This window comes from Clarias gariepinus, chromosome 21 (genome assembly GCF_024256425.1).
Source record: "Clarias gariepinus isolate MV-2021 ecotype Netherlands chromosome 21, CGAR_prim_01v2, whole genome shotgun sequence".
Classification (NCBI taxonomy): domain Eukaryota; kingdom Metazoa; phylum Chordata; class Actinopteri; order Siluriformes; family Clariidae; genus Clarias; species Clarias gariepinus.
In genome coordinates this window covers 26,064,176-26,085,000 of record NC_071120.1, presented here as the reverse complement: position 1 = coordinate 26,085,000, position 20,825 = coordinate 26,064,176, and the positions used below count along the sequence as shown (strand labels likewise).

The 20,825-nt window shown below is 37.1% G+C and overlaps 1 protein-coding gene across 1 annotated transcript in view; it reads right to left on the bottom strand.

The window, feature by feature from the left end:
• Positions 1 to 2,984, bottom strand: part of kremen1 (kringle containing transmembrane protein 1) — a 61,468-nt gene extending 58,484 nt beyond the window's left edge. The window contains exon 1 of the mRNA XM_053481254.1: positions 2,734 to 2,984. Within this exon, the coding sequence (XP_053337229.1) occupies positions 2,734 to 2,815 (82 nt within the window). The 5' untranslated portion in view covers positions 2,816 to 2,984. The remainder of the gene's footprint in view (positions 1 to 2,733) is intronic.
• Positions 2,985 to 20,825: the final 17,841 nt, after the last annotated feature.

The following is a 20,825-nucleotide window of genomic DNA, read 5'->3' as shown; positions in this document are numbered from 1 at the left end:
CTGCAGACGTCTGAGTGATGGTGCATTGTGCTCAAAAGTTGCCAGATCTGCGGGTTTGGAGAGGAAAACAATCCATTGTCGACTTCTGACTGTTCGTGACCACTGAAACAAGACTCGATTCCCCCGACTGTGGTTCACAGAATGAGCTGTTTATGGTCTGTGTTGTACATGGAAACTACAGATCTGTCAATCAGCTTGTCGGGTTTGAAACGGATGAGTTGCAGGGACGGATGAACGAGGCGATCTGGACAACCTGCGTCTCGGGTTTAGATCCTCGCAAAACATGCATTTTTTTCGATGAATAGGTTTCATTCATTCATGCTACTTTCATCTGTATTTGGTTACAAACGTTTACTATACTACACACACTGCTCTTCTACCTGCTGATACTGGTTCAGTGGGATTCAGCCCTCGCACCATATAGTACAGTACAGTATGTCTATATATCTAAAGAAAGCAGCGCAGCATCAGATCTGCTACAGCTTTCACGGTAATAGTAGTTCACCTCGTAGTTCACCAGCTGACGGCACCGTAACTTAGCATCGCATCAGTGCATAGCATTCTGGGACATTTTTACAAAAAACTCCTGTTCTTTGTTGCAAATTTTTTTTTCCTGTTAAACCGCATTGTAACTGCGCTAAAAATAACAACACCACAATGTGACATCATCGCTGTACACAAACTAAATTCTCACAAGCATAACAAGAATGCAGGACAAACAAAGCACCGGGATTGTAACACCAGGAGTAGAAAGATTTAGGGTGAAGTTGTCCTTTAAGGCATCTTGGACGATGCTACGCTTCTAACTTCGTGGCAACAGTTTGGCGAAGGCCCTTATCTATTCCAACATGACCGTGCCCCAGTGCACACAGCAAGTAGTATAAACACATGGTTTGATGAGTTCGGTGTGAAAGAACTCGACTTGACCTTAACCCCTTCGGGATGAACTGGAACGGGGATTGCGAGCGAGGCCTTCTCACCCAACATCAGTGCCTGACCTCATAAATGTTCTGCAGAGTGCATGGGCACGAAAGCCTTCTCGCAGGACTCAAATTAATTATCCAATCTATAATTTTATAGCCAATTACTTTATTATAGTAAACTACAATAGCAAATGTTAAGTGTGAGCACATTAATGCCAAATAATGATTCATTTCTGCGTACTTTGGTTTGGGATTTTGGGGTTCACATTGCTTTTTGTTAAAAAAAAACGAGAGAAAACATTTTTTTTCATTGTATGTCATTTTGCATTGTGTACATATTATACACCTGGATGATTATTTTCTAATAATACATGATTTAAGGGCTGAGAGAAGTGATACATTTCCAGTCACCTCTCTCTTGTTGTTGTGACACTGATGATACTCAGGATAACATTGTTAGTCTTTCGGCTGCTCCCGTCACAGTGGACCATCTGATCTGCACAACAACTCACAGGTTTTACAAAAGATACGAACCGGCACTGCATCCAGTGGGTTGTGTTTGGGCATTGGGTGGGAATTGAACCCAGACCTTCCACAGGATACGTACCTCCAATGCACTATACTATATCAAAGGTAAAGAACTTGCAGATGGAATTTGTAGCTTAAAACCTTTTTAAGTTTTAAAGCTGCATGCATGCTTTAAAGGTATTTGTCTTTTTTTTTAAAGGACAACTTCACCCAAATCGCTTTAATTTCTGTGATGTGTGTTATGGGATTTTGGATGGTACTTTGGGGTTTACTTAGCGTTTTTCTTTTAGTTTGTTTTTTTCTCCAAAATTTTAAATATGTAAAATATTAACAGACCCTACATATTTATTGTTTGTCATTTCGCATTATAAACATATATTATACACCTGTATACTTTCATTCTTTTCTAATTAAAATAAAAACAAAACATGATTTAACCCCTAAAACCCTGGCGGCACAGACATGTCCGGGTGACACAGTATAAGTCAATGACGATAAATATGCTTATATGAAAAAATTGCCAGTGTGTGTTAACGGGGAGGCTTCAAACTTTAATCTGAGGTTTCGAATATGTCATCATCAATGATAGTTATCATTACCTTTTATAAAGCATTAATTTTACCACAGAATTTGGTAATGATGTTGCAGAAATGTGATCATGTGTAACTGTCCTGTTTCTTTGCCTAAGTGACCCTTTTTTTTTCTTGCTCAGTCCTGTTTGTATAGTTGGTTAAAATAAAAATAAAAAATCTGTTTATGTTTATTAAAAACAAAATAAATAAAAACAGCAAAACAAACAATGACTAAAATGCTCTGAGTTTTTGAGGGGTCTACTAAAGTATTTAAAACTTGTGAAAAAAAAATAGTTAGGATATTAGTTCACAATTAATAAATGTGAAAAAAAAGTTTTTAATATTTTTATTTTGATGATGCCACATGCGCGTCAGGTTCATCAACAGCAGCAGCAGCATCCACTTGTTGCGACCTACCTGTTGTTAGGGTGCACAAACTTTTTTCTGCACGTCTAACAAAATCAAGTGAGGAAAGAAAGAAAGAAAAAAGGAAAGAAAGAAGGAAAAGACGTGGGTGCAAAAGTGTTTCAAAGTAACATTTACAATTAGGCATGTGGCAGAAGATCTTCAAAAGATCCTGAGCGACTTTCAAAGTAACAAAGTATCCATGCATGACTTTATAGCAGCGCCGCGCGCGCACACACACACACACACACACACACACATGGTGCATGATGAGAATCAGTGTGAGAGAGACTGCAGGTACTCACCCGTGGTGAAGTGTCCGATCGCGGAGGAGAGGAAGAAGAAGAAGGAGGAGGAGGACAAGAGGAACAGCGTGATCGGATCCATGAGGAGGTGAAGAAACGGCGCGCGCGGTCCTGCACAACAAACCAACAAGCGCGCGCGGAGCAGCCGGCGCGCGGTGCGCTCACGAGCCACGGATAGAGCGTGTGTGCGTGCGTGCGTGTGTGTAAGAGAGAGATCTGATCTGAGTGAAAGACGGAGAGAGAGAGAGAGAGAGAGAAACCCGTGCGCTTATCCACCGCCTCTCGTGCTGCTGCTGCTGTTCATACACACTCTCCCTCTGACACACACACACACACACACACACACACACAGAGGAGGGAGGAGAGAGAAAGAAAGGAAAAAAAAAACTCCGAGCACGGATCCGATTACCGAATCACGTGACAGGAAACCCCGGGAAGGGCGGGCAGGAGAGCGGAGGATTCACCCCGGTGCTGTTTGTACCTGCGGCAGGGGCGCGCGCGCGACTTCTATAAGCGCTAGAATGATTGGGAAAGTTATTACAAACCAAAAAAAGTGATATAAAAACTATATATATATATATATATATATATATATATATATATATATATTTTGGTTATAAATAATAGTTTTTTATATATATAAAAAAAAATATATATATACAGTATAAGAAACACACATTTTTGGTTATATATAACCAAAAAAACAGTTATCTAAAAATATATATATATATATATATATATATATATATATATATATATATCTGGGCATCTTTCTTTGGGTTGTTTTTCACAGTCGGTAGACAAGTCCCTTTAGTGTCCTGCGTTTTTTGGAACTGTGACCTTAAATGCCTACTTTCTGTAAGCTGTTAAGGTCTTAACGACCATTCCACAGGTGCATGTTAATGAATTGATTATGGTTAATTGAACATGCATGGAAAACATTGTTTAAACCCTTTACAATGAAGATCTGTAAAGTTATTTGTTTTTTTACAACATTATTGTTGAAATACACAGTCCTGAAAAAGGGACGTGTCTTTTGTTGCTTGATATATATATATATATATATATATATATATTATACATGTGTATATAAAATAGTTGTAACGAAATAACGATTGGGCCCAAGCACCTGCTGCGTCATCGTTTGCACCAGAAAGTCATTGGGCACAGTGGGTACATGCATTTAAAAGTGAAATACCAATAACATTAATATAGTTTTAATATCCAATATTTACAAGCAACGATGAGTGGGTCCAAGCACCAGTGCCATCACACAACCTCTGTGTTTTCTGCGCATGTTAAGACCTCCAAAAAGCCCTGAATGCTGGATCACACTATGAAATCGCTCTACTAAGTTCTAACTAGAATTAGAATTCTTACTAGAACCAGGAAATCTGATCACATCACACCAGTCCTCAGGTCCTTACACTGGCTTCCTGTAACATTTAGGATAGATTTTAAAGTACTTTTACTCGTTTATAAATCACTCAATGGCCTAAGACCTTAAAACATTCTACTGTAGATATGCTCACTAAATATAAGACCACTCAGATCGTTAGGATCGAGTCAGTTAGAAATACCAAGGGTTCACACAAAACAAGGGGAGTCGCGTTGGCTTTAGCCGTGTTGCTGCCCGCAGTTGGAACCAGCTTCCAGAAGACATCAGATGTGCTAAAGCGTTAGTCACATTTAAATCTAGACTTAAAACTCATCCGTTTAGCTGTGCATTTATTAAATGAGCACTGTGCTACGTCCAAACTGACTGCACTGTATTTTAGGTTTACCTTATATTTTTAACTGCTTCTAAATCAAAAGTGTCATTACGAACTGTTTTTATTTTTATTTTAAATCATTTTAAAAGTTTGAGTGCTATTATTTTCTATTTATTTTTATAATTATTTTTTCTTTTATGTAAAGCACTTTAAATTACCATTGTGTATGAAATGTGCTATACAAATAAACTTGCCTTGCCTAAGTTTTTGTGTGGGCATGGTGGCGTGGTGGCGTAGTGGGTAGCCATGCTGCCGTGCACCCCCGGGGTTCGGGTTCGATTCCTGTATTTGTGTGATGAAGTTCGCCTGTTCTCTCCGTGCTTGGTGGGTTTCCTTTGGGTACTCCGGTTCCTCCCACAGTCTAAAAACATGCAGATTATGCTAATTGGCATTCCCAAATTGCCTGTTGTATGTGTGTGTGTGTGTGTGCCCTACAATGGATTGGCATTGTGCCCTAAGTCTTCTGGGATAGGCTCCAGGTTCCCATCAACCGTGTATACAGGTTAAAGCGAGGTACAACGATGAGTTTTAGTGTGATGCTTTTGTCACTTAATGTGATGTCACACAATATGATTTCAGTCATATTGAGCTTGTTAAGGTTAAGGTTATGACAAAATATTATACAACTATATAATTATAAATAACTATGGAAGTTGTTAGCTACTTTTTGTGATAAGTTAACGGCAGTGTCACAGCTGAACCATTTGATATATCTAAAAACTCTTTGCAATTTTGCTTTCATCTGTTTCTTAAGACCATATGGGCAAGATTCGTGGTGAGTGTATTAAAATCCATTGAGTGCGTTTTGCAAACAACTCCAAATAAGTGACTTCATGTTGACTAGAGACTATGACATGCATCGTAAAAGTTGCTCAGCTTAATAAGATCTAAATGTGTACCACGTTTTACATATACACATGCTAGTATATATACACATATGCAGCAAAATCTCGCGTGAAGGCTACATGCCACACCTTGGCCCAGCCACTCAGACGTCCTCATGGCAGCAGATTCCAACCTGTGTGCTGATTTTCATGACCTTTTAAGCATTTTAAAGGACCACTTTAGTAATTCTAAAAAATAGAATTTAGGTATGTATTTGGATTGGATCAGATGCCAGACTCAGAACGATGCCTTGTTCAGGCTGCAGGCAAATAGGATTTGTTTCACAAATCTGATCTTTAGGACTAGCTGTCCAATCTGTTATTTTTAAAAGTGTTCAAATCGGATTTCGCTGTGTTCAGACTGGCAGCTTAAATCGGACACATCGTCGACCTACCTGCATTGGTTGCTGCGGTAACGGCATGGGTACTCTGTCGCACGTGTGTTGTGTGACATCAAATGCTGGCGACTTTTAAAAGCTAAATAGATTCTGTAACAAGAACACAGTTAAGAACAGAGTTATTACATCACATCACCCTTTAGGTCATATCTCTATCTAGTCGTTCATCATCTTCCCGCTAGTTTTTTTTTTAACCATTGTTCCAGGTCCATTTAATGTTCTCGAGTACATTTGAACCTCCATGTTGTGTTGAGAGGTTACGTAAGAGACAGTTAGAAATCCAATTTGAGCAGGTAAAGCATCCAGACTGAGACTCATCTTCAGGAATCTGATTTCAAACCACTTCTGGATGTGATTCAAATCAGATTTGCAAAAATCAGATTCAGTTTGTGTTTTCTTTCTGTTCAGCCTCCATGAAAGCAATCTGATTATTAAACTGATTTCAATCTGGATGTGCCAAAAATTGTGCCGGATTTGGGGTGGCAATCTGAAAGGCCTTTTTCTAACTGTAATATGCAGGTGTTATGTGACCCCTTACAATAACATGGTGTCAGTATGTTCATCATTATGATTAATATCACTTCCATTGAAAGAATTTATGATAATAAATATGATAACGTCGGAGTAAAGAAACAGCACGCTAGTTTGACAAGGTTGTTTGGACACAGTGTTTTCTTTTGTACACTGTACACTTTCTATTAGGAATTCCGAGTGGAGAAAGCTTTTTTTTTCTGGTCAGAGGTAGGAAGGTAGACGGACGGACGGACGGACGGACGGACGGACGGACGGACAGATAGATAGATAGATAGATAGATAGATAGATAGATAGATAGTCTGGAAAATCTTGAGAATGTGGCAGTATTTGATCCTCTTATCTTGGATGCTTGGATGCAAAGGCATTTTAAAATTCCATAAGTGTACGGCATTTGAAGGAGCTGCACGAAGCAGGTGTTCCCTGGAGTTAAAAACTACAAAATGCAGCTCCTGAACTTCAGCAGGTGACTTTGGAATGACAGCTGGAATCATGGCATGTGAGCACCGTGTTCAAGGAAAAACCCTGAAACACAGTGGAAAAAGAGATTTGGGAGTGATTAATGCTTCAGGGCTGTTTTGCAGCTGGTGGGATGGAAGTTAAGGAGAAGATAGACGGCTGCATAAATTCTACACCACCACATAAAATGTACACACTTACACACTAAATCAGTATACATACATGAATACATACATACACAGAGGCATACACACAATTATGTCTGCACATCTCTTTATAAAACTTCAATTTAAACTTTATTTTAATTGATTTAAACTATCGTCTAAAAATATAATAACTTCATTTATAATAATAATAAAAATAAAAAATTATTATTATTATTATTATTGTTGTTGTTGAATAATATAGGTTGGTGATAAATAATATAATTATTAATATTAGTAGCCATTATACTGTGGTGTTTATCTTAAAAAGTTCTAAGCAAAACTTACTTATCAAAATGTACTAAATTATATTGACCAATTTTTTCTCTCTCTTTTTTTCTTTCTTTCTTTCTTTATTTATTTATCTATCTATTTATTTATTTATTTATTTATTTTCGTAAAACAACAGTTTCTAAGCTATATTAATAGCCTGACGTTGATTCTAGTGCTGTAAGACAATGTTTGCTAATCTGCAATGTTTTTTTTTGTTATTAAAAAAAAATATATATATATATATATAGTAGATTTATTGCCTGTCAGGTGAAATATTTCAAATTCTTTTTTTTTTTTTTGGTAATTTCTTTTGTCAATGTCAATAATTACAGCTTACAGTTCACTTCCTAAGATCAATAAAAATAAAAATAAAAAGATTTACAATACAGACTTCTGAAGAAAAATCATTTTCATTGATGCACTTGGTCAGGGCTCCTTCAACATGAATTACTGCAACAGTGCAGCGTGGCATGAAGCCATCAGCCCGTGGAGCTGGTCAGGCTTTACTGAGGACCAGGTTTAAGTTTTTACAGTTTTTTTTCTTTTAAGATTTTCATTTGATTCGACTTCTGTATGTGATCAATATACAGTATAAACCAGGTATAGTAATTATGATATATTAATAACCATATAATAATCAACAAGATTATTATTTTGTCTTATTAACAGTCTCATTAAATTAATCTTTATTTTCATTATGTGTTCCTGTGCTTGAAGCAAACAAAACAGAGAAGAAATCCTGTTTAATTCTGACTTTATTTTCATTTAGGTTTTTACTTGGCAAACTTTTGTAATTATACTGTACATACTGTATATATCTCATACATATTCGATGATTGGCTCAGTTTCTGGGTTTTTGCCTTAGTCTTCATGACCTCATGGGTTGGCCTCTGAGATTTTCAGATCTAATACCTTTTTTTTATTATTATTTAGTTTTTTGTACTACTGGAGCAGGCGAAGGCCAGGGAGGATCCACCACAAAGATCATTTAAACTCATATAACCAAAGTGTAATTACATTTATAACCACAGATGAAAGACGATTGTGTTTTTGAAAAAGAAATTGCAAAGGAGGTTATGTAATAGAGTTACAAGAGCAACTACGTAAGTATTAAGACTCTTGGAACACACTGTATATTTAAAGGCAACAAGGTGATGCACGACACCAATAAACTCACGTGAACAAGGTTAAAGATGACCTCTGGTTTCTGTGTGAGGTTTTTAAAGTTGAGATTTAAAAAAAAATAAATAAAAGATAAAATATGGTTAGAAAAGACTGTCTCCCTCTGCTGGTGGGGCTGTACTACGTTGTCACACACACTTAGACACACTCTGGTTGTAAATAACAGCAGGCCTGCATCTTCGATGACCTCACCAGCCACGGGAATGAAAATGAAATCAGCCTGAAACCCTAAAAAGCACTGCTAGATCACTTAGCGTAAAATAACACACTCTTACCCAGTGCCGTTTTAAGGTCTTCATTTAAAGGAGTTCAGTTCGGAAAACCTCAAGACTGACCATGAGCTCATTGCTAGGATGGTCAAATGGCCTTCGGTGCATAAAAACCTCATTTCTACCGACATCATCTCAAACATCCTGAGTTGTGACTCGTTTCAGAGGTTTTTCCGCTCCTGATTGACGCAAAAAAATATTGATAAAAAAAAAAAAAAAAAGAAAGTCAGGAATTCATGGAAAACAAAGGCACGCAGGTAATCAGGCACCGGTCCGGTCTGGACTTGCCCCTGGAGTTCATTTCTTCACGGCTGACTCCACTCCAACCTCTCCAACCTCTGTTGCTCTCCTCAGCCTGTCTAGTGTTATACACACACACACACCATATAATTAGCATGAACAAAAGAGCATACATGAGTATTATCATGTCAGGCTAAACAATCTCATTCGCTCCAAACACACTGTACTGTTATTCCAAACCTCAATTAAACTCTTTGGATTGAACACGCTGCCTAATCCGTACAGATCTGATGAACGTCTAGTGTATGGAGTTAGGAGGATTAGCATGGTTTCACTGGCAGGAGGTTCTGAACTAATCTTACATCTCAAAGTTTTTATGTTTTCTTGATGTATCTTTAGATCTTACGGGTATTTTACTCACAATATCCAGGAGCCGCTTTCATTTCCATGCGCTGTGTTGTTGCTGCTGCTGTATCCTTGGCTCCTCTTGGTGTTTTCCCCCGAAACGATTCTGACGTCTAGCATTTTCTAGTGTTTCTTCCTGGCATATTTGTTGCTCTTCCTAGTGGTTCCCTGGTATTTCTTCATCTTCCTTATAAAAAAAAAACGTTCCTGGTGTTTTTCCTGATGAATCTATGAGCCTTCCTGTGGTTGTCTGTGTATGTTCCTGGTGTCGTTTCTACGTTTTTTGTGTTCTTTACTGGTACATTTTTGGCTCTTCCTAGTATTTTCCTTGAATGTTGTGTTGTGTCTAAAATCTTTCCAGCGTTTTACTGGTATATCATTGAGATTTCCTGGCATTTGTCACATATGTTACTTCCATCTTTCCAGCATTTTCTGAATGCTTTTACAGCGTACTATATCCATGGATGTTACTGATGCTTTTCTTGCATATTCCTACCATCTTCCTGGACTGTTTTGTTCTGTTTAAACCATGGCTCCTTAAATTTCATATAAAAAAAATACTTCCTGGTGTTTCTTGTGATGAATCTGTGGATCTTCCTGTGGTTGTCTTCATATGTTCTTGGAGTCTTTCTAACATTTTCCTAGTGTTTTTTAACTGGTACATTCTTGGCTCTTCATAGTTTTTCTTTCCTAACTGGCTTTGTCTCTTTTATCCTGGGGTCGCCACATCAGATCATTTAATCCACAAGTTTTGGCACAGATTTTATGCTGGATGCCCTTCTTGTTGCAACCCTCCCATTTTCTAACCAGGACTTGTTAGAGCATCCAGTGCATGGATTGTATGGGGCGTTGGGTAAAGGGTCTTAACCAAGGACCCAACAGGGGTAACAGGACTCAAACCCCTACCTCCTGATAAGCAACCCAGAGCCTCAAACCATCTGAGCCACAACTTCCCCATTCTTGGCTCTTCCTAGTATTTTCCTCAAATGTTCCTCAAAATGTCTGGAGTTTTTTCTGGTATATCACTGGGAATTCCTGGTGTTCTATAGTAATGTATGTTATTGTTTTTGTTTTTTCCTGATGTCTTCCCTCGAGTTGTTTTCTGATCTATCCATGGGGTTTTCCTTGTATATTACTAGCATCCTTCTAGCATTTTCCAAGTGTTTTTACAAAGTATCCATCGATGTTCCTGGTGCATCCCTATCATCTTTCTAGAATTTTTGTAGTGTTTTACTGGTACAGTATATCATTGAAAATTCTATGACATCAGCCCAATTGCGCCATAATGTGTAAAGGGCCCTATTGTTTTCCTAAGGATTTTTTGCCCACCATTTGGAGCTTTTTGGGGGTCTTTACATGCTCAAAAACTGAATGTAAATTGGTAGCCAGGTTGGAATCTGCTGCCTTTAGGATGCCTGAGAGTCTGGGCCCCGGGCGAGGCTTTTTGCAGTAAACAAGATTTTGTTGCATAGCTCATACACACTTGCACATAAGCACACAAAGCCCAATATACATAAAGAATTCATTGAGCTGAACAACTTTTAGATTAGCATATCATGGGCACAACTCAACAGGTAGTTGGGCAACCAGGTGGCGATGGTGCAGGGTGCTTGGGCCCGCTCATCGTTGCTTGCATATATATAGATATTTTTTTCTTCTTCTTTTCTTTTTTCCCTGATGTCTTTCCTGGAGTTTTTCCCTAATCTATCTATGAATGTTCCTGGGGTTTTCCTTGTATATTGCTAGCATCTTTCTAGCATTTTCCGAATGTTTGTAATGTCTTATGCTGGTATACAGTATGCTTGGCTTTTCCTAATTCTTTATAAGTTAAACTTTCCTTGTGTATCCTTAGCACTATGATGATCTTCCCATGTATTTCTCATGTCATTCCAGCATTTTCACAGTGTTTCACCCTGTTGAATTTTTGGCTCTGAAATACTTCATGGTGTTTTTCCTGATAAATCCATGAGTCCTTCTGTGGTTGTCCTCATATGTTCCTAGTGTTCTTTACCTGTGCATTTGTTGGTCTTCCTAGTATGTTCCACATATTTGCTCTCTAGCATTTTCCTTTTCTGTTTTTCATGGTATGTTCTTGTTTCTTTTTCAGTCAAATAGTTTTCTTTGTGATGGTGTTTAAAATTAGATTTTGGGTTCCGGATATTCTCTGATGTTAGCTACAGTAGCTAGCCATGCTTGGTAATTAGTCTTTGCTTGTGGATGTAACCTTTGTAAAATTGTTGTAGCCCAAATGTAAGCCATCTAGCTTTATGTATAATTATCTTCTCTGCCGGGAGATAAGGTTCATTCCATGCAAATTAAGCCATCCATTATATGTTGGATTGTGGACTAATTAACTGGTATACCACAGGGGCCTGTATTGGCTCCATTTCCCTTTTTATATACCTCCGACAGTGAACTGTTTCATCTGCAGAAATTTTCTGATGACACAGCTGGTTGGTGTGTATTAAGAACGAACAGGGGAATGAATACTCGGTAAGGTCCTTATTGCTGAGAGGTGCAAATTGAACCATCTGCAACTGAACATCGAAACAAAGGATAGCGGAAAAAAAAAGCTCCACTGACTCCTGGTGAATCCAGAGATAGAGTGTGGGGTACAGTAATTAATAATGATAAGTGTCTTGGGGTTCATTTGAATGACATAATTATACAACTGGAGTACACATACTGGGGCTGTTCTACAGGGAGTTGCATCTATTTATTGCGGTAACTCAGCTCCTTTGATGTTAACTGGGTTAAAGTTGATGGTTCAGCTGTACATTGCATGTTTTTCATAACGTGTTGGACAGTTTTTAACCATACATACAGTACATACACACACACACACAGAATCTACTACAGGCAATTTGGAAACCCCAATCAGCCTACACCACATGTCCTTAGACTGTTTTAGAAAACTAGAGTACCAGGAGGAATCCAGCAAAGCACAGGGAGAACATGTAAACTCCACACACACACAAACACACAAACATATGGGACATAGATAACCCTCGTGGTGCAAAGTGACACTGATAAACACTAATCCACTTGTCCATCATCTTCCAATAATTTAAGCTGTAATAATAATAATAATAATAATAATAATAATAATATTGTCAGCATGGTGGCTTATTGGTACGGTCTGGGTTCGATTCCCGCCTCGGGTGCTGTGTGCATGGTGGTTGCATGTTTGGTAGATTTTCTTTCGGGTTCTCTGGTTTCTTCCCATAGTCCAAATACTATCCATGCAGATGAGGCTAACTGCCACTTCCAAACTGGCCATAGTGTGTGTGTGTGTGTGTGTGTGTGTGTGTGTGTGTGTGTGTGTGTGTGCGCCCTGCGATGGATTAGCACTCGGTCCAAGATTTACCATACTGGGATGGAAGATATAAGAATAATAATAATACTTTACTAATAATTATAATTATAATTATAATTATTATTATTATTTAATACTTATAATGAAAACACCAATAAGTAGAGTTGAAGCAGTTCACCAAACTTAGGGCATCAAAGTGTGAGTCATTACTCTCTCTCTCTCTCTCTCTCTCTCTCGCTCTTTCTCGCTCTTTCAATCACACACACACACACACACACACACACACACACACAAACACACACACACACAAAAGCTAACTAAAGTGTGGTTATCATCTTGTCCACTCCTGTCTGTGACTCATCTGTGTGTTTTTATGTTTAAACTTGCTTTTCCCTCAGTGGACTCTCTCTCTCTCTCTCTCTCTCTCTCACTCTCTCATCTTCCCCCTCTGGATATAAGCACATACACATATCTTTCTCATCCCCTTAAGGCCATCAGAACGTTTACAACAATCAAAGGTGAAGACATAAAAGTGAACATCCAAACCATCCCACCTGTGCAGACCACCACACACACACACACACACACACACACTGATCCCCTTGTGTTTCCAGCAGCCTGTAATTACAGCACGAGTGCCGTGTCACCCAGCCAAGTGTGTGTTATTAGCTGCTCTTATCTTCTTGCAAACGAGACTCAGATCACCTGCAGCAATCGCTCACACCTGCAACTGCGCCCTTCATCTTCTTCATCTTCTTCATCCTCTACATCTCCTTCCTCCGAGGACTGAGTGGGAGGAAGAGCACGTTTACACCTGAGGCACCAGTGTACACCAGAGACACACCGGCTCAAGAATACACGGCAGAACAAGTTTTATTTCACTTACAAATGCATTCATTTCTCTGCAATGCAATTCAACAAGGATGCTTCATTCTATTGTACCCTTTTATACAAAAGAACGAAAATGTCGCTTTAATCACGTCTTTAATGTCGCATTTCATGATCTTACCTTAGCTTATATTTTTAACCTAATCATAAAAGAAAAATATTACAAAATAGTCATGCAACAACAAGATTAACTTTATTATTATTATTATTATAGCTGGCATGTACACTTTAAAAGTAAAGAAAGAAACAAAGAAATAGATTTTTAAAAATTTCTGTATGTAATCAATCTATTCAAATATTAGTAGATCCACTTTTAAATTAGTACAATAGTATTTAGGCCTGGGAAAGTCGGTTTCAAACTTTTCCAAACATTTTAATATAAACCATCATTAGTTTGAATTTAACGTTAATTACACAACAGGTTAATTCAGGTCGATTTCTTATATTTTCCATAACTTAACTTTTCACTGTGTGCATCACTTTTACACTCGTCTCTGTTCGTTCTAGTTTGCAATGTTAAGTAATGACAGAGTCGGGGAGATGAGTGCAAACACAAGCACCTTTTTATTTATTTTTGCAATTTCTTTTCCCACCAATCTGCTCTCTAGACTCTCTGCCAAGGGTGGCTGTAGCATTACCCGAGAATCAAACTCGCGAACTCGGGGCACGATGGCCTCTCAAGAGCTGTTCCCTTATCTGTTTTATTTAAACATACTAATAAATACTGATAGGACAGAGGCCCAGCACCAGCCCTCTAGGATAAAGCAGTATAGACGATGAGTGAGTGAGTGATAGGGCAGAAATATACCTTCCTAAGGGTTAGTTTTAGCATTAGCATTTACAATTAAACCAAACCGAAAGACCCATTGTCATAATCAAGCAGTCATAGAAGTGCATTTAAATAAACAAATTCCGACAATCATTAGCTTAAATAATGCAGCTAATCAGAGAAACACCCGAGGGGTGCCCAGGGTGTTCAACCATGTTAAGTAGGACTCCATGCCGTAGGGAGTGAAATGTCTCAGTTCAAAGGGAACAATGCAAGTGGACAAGCAAAATTACCCATCAGTCACTGTCAATGTTCATCTCTTGTTAGCACGAAGCTAAATGTGTTGAGTGATTTCTATTCTCTATTTCAACATGGGAACCTAGACAGATAACTAGTGTCTTGCTAACTTCGAGGAATATACTCAAAAGTTAGCTAGTTCCCTTAGGATAATTTATGCTAACTAGTCAGTTTATTCTGGAAATGTTATATAACGTGAGCTAGTGTTTTTTAAAATATATTTATCCTTAGTTAGTTAATTTAGTTTAGGTATTTTTATTATTATTACTTTGCATTGAGTGATTTGATATTTTGTGTTAGCTGACTATATTGGTGTGGTTTGGGGGCTACTTTCAAATGCTAGCTACTGTATGCTAATTTCGTCTGGAGAAGATTCTCTACAGTGAAATAGTTCGGGTTGAGGTATTCTGTTGTGCTAGCTAGTTTTGTCTGCAAAATATTTGTAAAAATGAGGCAGTTTTGTTTGGGAAATTCTGTGCTAGCTAGCTAGTTTTGTCTGGTGAATACTGTCTATGGTAAGCTAGTTTGACTAAAAGAATATGATCAAATGGTATCTACGGAAGTTTTGTTAAACCATTTTCTATTTTATATTATTAGTTTAATCATTTTAAACATTAGCTAACTAGTTTTGTTAAAGGGGTTGGATTGATTGATCGTTTATTGATTTATTTATAATAATAATAATAAAAAAATGATGATGATTCAATTATTATTATTATTATTAACTTATTATTATTATTATTATTATTATTATTATTATTGTTTACAAAACATTCTAAATTGATGGTGTGTTCTTTTACGGAATCCACTTTAAAGTTCACTTAGTTTTTTATTTTATTCTGTTTGGATAATTTGTTTATAATGCTCTTTTAAAATTATGTCTCATATTTTACCTAAAGCATAAGCCTTCAATCAGTAAAAGTTTTTAAAAGACTTTTATTAAACAAATTTAATCATTCATTGAGTCGGGACATGAGATGTCTTCAGCGGCAACATGGTGTGTAGATGTGTGTGTCCTGGTGGCCTTGGCGATGCTCTAAATTCAAAGAAACAGGTTTGTGATATGATAAATGCTTGAGGCCAAAAACTCATTAAGGTACCTGTTTGAAGCTTGTGTAGACAACCGCTGGTCCACCCAGCACAAAATTCCTCACATTCTCTCCTGAACATGACACAAAACAAAGTGTTGTTTTAACAATGTGTGGTTTGTGTGGGAGATTGAGCGCACGTAGGCGTCTGTATTTCAAATATGTGACCTTAGTTCAGGTGTTAAATAGACTACTGTAGGTCAACTTCAGTAAGCAAAGCTGATAGAGGTTAGCTAAACATCTCAGCAGAAAGAAAATCATGACTAAAAACAACATACATTTTTAGATAACATTCCAGACATTCTTTATTTAAATAAGTTTTAGGAAGTCTAAATACAGTGCTAGTGCCAGAGTTATGTATCTCATCCAAGGTACATGGAATCATCAATGATGTTGCTGCCATGATTGTACCATTGCAATGTATTCCATATTAAATTACATTCTTAATTTCCAATAAAATTATTTTTTTATTTATTTTTCAATACTGTAAGTGGCCCTAGTGGAATCTTTAATACTAGAGCAAGCATATTTTTCATAGGTCCTGATTTTTAAAAAAGCTTATTAGAAAAAAAGAAGGGAAAAAATGGTGCCACAAATTTTCCAGCTCAAATTTTTTTTTTGTTTTTTAAGTTTAAAGTAAGGAATCCTGTATTAAGGTTAAATAAATAATAATTGTTGTCACTGCAATTATCCTAACATTAGCATAATATTTTCCTAGAGTAAATTACATCCCAAATATTGGTCATTGCAAATCCTGAAACTAAGTTGCTGTTTTCATGAGTTTCAAATATTTGAAACCTAAAAAAGTCAAATATCCGGCAGGTCCAATTAGTAAACATATTAGCAAAAAAAAGTATTTTTTATTTAAAAAACATATGCAGTTTAAGGAAATCAGAAGATGATGATGATGAAAATTATGATGACGAAGATGGATGAACTCTAAAACATATATAAAAAATACATTTGCTAAAACATTATAAATCTAAATTAACAAATCATAATTTTGAACAGTTTTAAATGTTAGAAAATGTTAGCAAACTTTAAAACTGAATGTGATTTCCCCTTTAGTGTCCATTCTAATTGTGAGTTTAGTTCATTTGGCCTATTTAAAAATTTGCTATTTAGCTTGCTCATTAGCAAATCCTTGATGGAAACGCTGTAACAGTTTTTCTTAACTTACAAATTTGGAATTTCATTACTTTTTTGGTCATAGAAGTTGTAATTGCACGGACATAGACCAGATCCAGATCTAACAACTTTCCGCAGCAAAATTCTTCAAGAATTCAGTCCTGGAAAATCTCTTTGTTGTCATGGTTGCTTTACCCATCTTTTGTTTGCGCTATTTTGAAGCAAGCTTATAAACTAATTTTATCCTTTGATCATAAAACTGGGCGGAAGAAAACAGCTCTCGTTTACAGTATGTTCTAACTTCACTTGAAAGAATAGACGCTTAGTCTGACTAATTATGAGTAATGATTTGTAGATGAAATGAACCAAGAAGACTAAAAAAAAGAAAAGAAAAAAAGGTTATGATGTGACATTTTGTAACAAAAATAAACACTGGTTTATTGTGAGAAGAAACACACTTAAGCAGCTGGTTGGACAGCAACTTGCAATTTAGCATGTGTACTTTCACTTTGTGACTTTGTGGTTTGACTTTAAAATTTACTTTTTTGTTTTATAAAGGAAAAAAAACAGATACACACTAACTACTGTAGCTGGCTAACGTGGTAGGATTTCTTAGAGGATTTTAAGGACATTTTTAAGGAAACTTAAAGGAATTTTTTTTTCATAATGTGCAAAATCTTCATTAGAGCTTGGTAGCACAATGATGTTTTTTACTAATTCAAAATGATTAAAAATGGATTTTAAGTCATATTAATTAATTTTACTCCATGCTAGCTAACTGGCTAATGATTGGATAGATAAGTTAATAGTTTCCAACGATATTGTTTGATTTAAATCATCATATTGTAGCTGACTAACATGAGCTAACCTACTGTAAAAGGAACTTTAGATATGAAACTAATGATAACCATCTACCCAGCATGAACCAACAATCCAAATTATTAAAATTAAATATTAAAGAGAATTCTTAAACCGTTTTGCTGAATGTGGAAAAAGCTCTTTGTAAGTAAAGCTAACCAGTTAGCTAAAAAAGGCAAAACTGAAAGTTCAATGCTAATTCTGACCAGTTAGCCAGAAAAGAATAATTTGATACATTTCACAGATTCCTAACTGATTCTTTATTCACATTTTTAAATATTCAATGAATATGAACTTGTTAGATTGTAGGCATTAAATTAAAACTTGAGTCAGCTAACTAAAGTGATAATGTTACAGGATTTCTGAGATGGATTTATATTACATATCATAACATGATCATAAATACTTTAAAAAAAAATACTTTAAACCTACTGCTGACCTATAGGTCACAAATCTCTAAAATATCTGCAAACTGGAAAATTTTGTATCTCATGCAAACTGAACATTACTACAGGTCATAGCGATATACCCTGGTAATCCTCATGCTTACTGTAGTCGTACCACTACAGTACCTCTTCATGTTTCAAGAGATCCCTTGGTGAAAAACGTGAACGGGGGAAGTGGGCTTAACACAAGCTAACCTGACAGAATTTTACTGAGGAGTTTTTAGGCTTAATACTTACCGCTAATAACCAGAGTGTGAAATGGTTTTTTATTATCTCTTGTGATATTTAAATCTGTTCCTGAGAGCTTCCATATGGAGCTTTTTTTCTTGTCTCCCTTTTCTCCCTCTCTATCATGTTGTTTCTTTAAATAAAGTCATCTCTTCCAAACACTCCCTGACGAATGTCCATTTCTCCATTTCAGTATAACCACAGGAGGCTAAATAAACCACACGGATTGACAGCCTGGTATAGACACAAGAAAGAAAGAGACCGACAGAAAGAAGGGTGTGTGTGTATAAGAGAGAGAGAGAGAGAAGTGGTAAACCTGCTGGATTTAACACCATGTAGCGTGTTCCTATGTTTAAGGCCACAGTAATGGGGCGGAAAGTGTGAGCAACTTGCTCTCTCTCTCTATTTCATGCTCTCAGAAGAACCACTAAGTTCTGGATCAGTTGAGTGATGATGTGTATGCAAGTTGAGCAGCGTTTCTAAATGAACTCTGAGGTCTGAGGTTCTACTTAAAAATGATTTCTAATATTAGCAGCAGCGGCAGACAGGGTTCGGATACACAACCAAGACTCAAGCCATGACGCATGCTAGAGGTCAGCCTGGGGCTTCCGCTGCTTTATTTCTATATCATCATGAGGACAGTGAAATTACAGAGTCACACAGAGAGAGAAAGAGAGAGACACACCAAATAAGAGAGGGAGGGCAAAGTCATACATCAACTGCATATATCTCTACCGACCGTTAGCTAGCTAAGGACAAGCTAAGAATTTCTGAGGCTGAATTATGCACCTATATAGTGTGTATTGTTCATAATCAACATATGAGGTGGTGTCAAAAAGTTGCAATACTAGTTATGTAACATGCCAATAGATGGCAGCACAAGGCTGCATGCAAAGCCACAGGGACCACCGCCCTTCATAATTGTACCAAAAGACATTGTCTTATGTAAATCGAGAGCTGTGCAACTGGTGGTATTACAACCACAGACGTTACTACGTCTGCTAATTTATCGTGGACAGCAAATTAGAACAAAAAGCGAATATGAAATTCTGTGCGAAACTGGGCAAATCTGCCACAGAGACATTTGACATGATTCGTTAAGTTTGCTGCGATGCTGCAATGAATCGTTCAAGGAGTTTTGAGTGGGACGCTTGCTTCAAGAGCGGAAGGACATCACTGAAAGATAACAAGAGATCAGTAAGACCTTCACAAGCTCAACCCCCGAAAATGTCTAAACTATTTGGCAAGAACTCTCCGTCAGTGTGCCGTGGATGACCCGTCTTTAATGATAAGGATCATTACCGGTGACAAAACTTGGGTGTACATATGACCCAGAGACGAAGTAACAGTCTTCAAATAGAAGATCCTCATGACCGAAAAAGGCGAGGTCAACAGCTTGACAGAGTGCATGCTTTTTTGACATTTGAGGCATTGTGCATTGAGAATTCGCCCCTAAGGACCAGACCATCAATAGCAAATTCTACTGCCAGGTTTTAAGCCGTCTGAGGGAGGACATACAATAAAACCTTGGATTTGCGAGTATTCTGCAAGACGAGCAAAGATATTTAATAATTTTTCACTTGAAAAACGAGCAAGTCTTGGTTTACGAGTACCAAGTATCATGTATCACGCTTCTTGTTTTGATGCGGAGTGTCACGTGATCACAAATGAGCCAACGTTTTTTCTCCTTCTTGTGCTGCGGAATTGTGGGTAATCGTCTCCCCTGCTGGGTCTTAGTGCGCGTCTCGTACTGGTAACTATAACACTGTGACCAGGTGTGGGTGTAAAACATATTTTATTTTGTGTTTGTCAGTGTGTGTATGGAATACGAGCTCGCTGACCGGAACGAATTATGCTCATTATCCAAGGTTCCACTGTATGGCGAAAAAAAAGAGCTTGTAAACAGAGATAATCTCAAAAAAAAAAAAAAAATTGGCCGGAGCTAACCTGAGAAGATTCCTGGCAGGATGTGATTATTTCAAATGATAGTAAGCTAGCTAACATAAAAGGATTTATAAGGAAATTCTAGAACAGATGTGTTCATTGTGTTCTGAGAGGTTTCCTGAGAATATTTCTGAAGAAAACATGTGTGTAATGTTATTGAAGAATAGCTTGCTAACCTACGTGGTTTAAGAGCATGACCATGAGAGGATTCCTAAAAAAATTCCTGAAACAGTGTATTAATTTTTAATAACTAGCTAGCTAAGCTGGCAGGACTCCTGAGAGGATGTGTGTCTACTGTTAATAATAGCCTCTTAGCTAGCTAGCTGCCAAGAGCTAACCTTATCAATCTTATCATTTTGATTCATACTGTACATATTTTCTCACACTTTCTTTATACTAATTTCCCAAATTTCCTTTTAAATTTCAGTTGTAAAGCTGCTTTGCGACTGTGACCATTGTTAAAATGTTGTACAAATGAAATTAAAATGAATTAAATTTAATCAATAGAAAGCT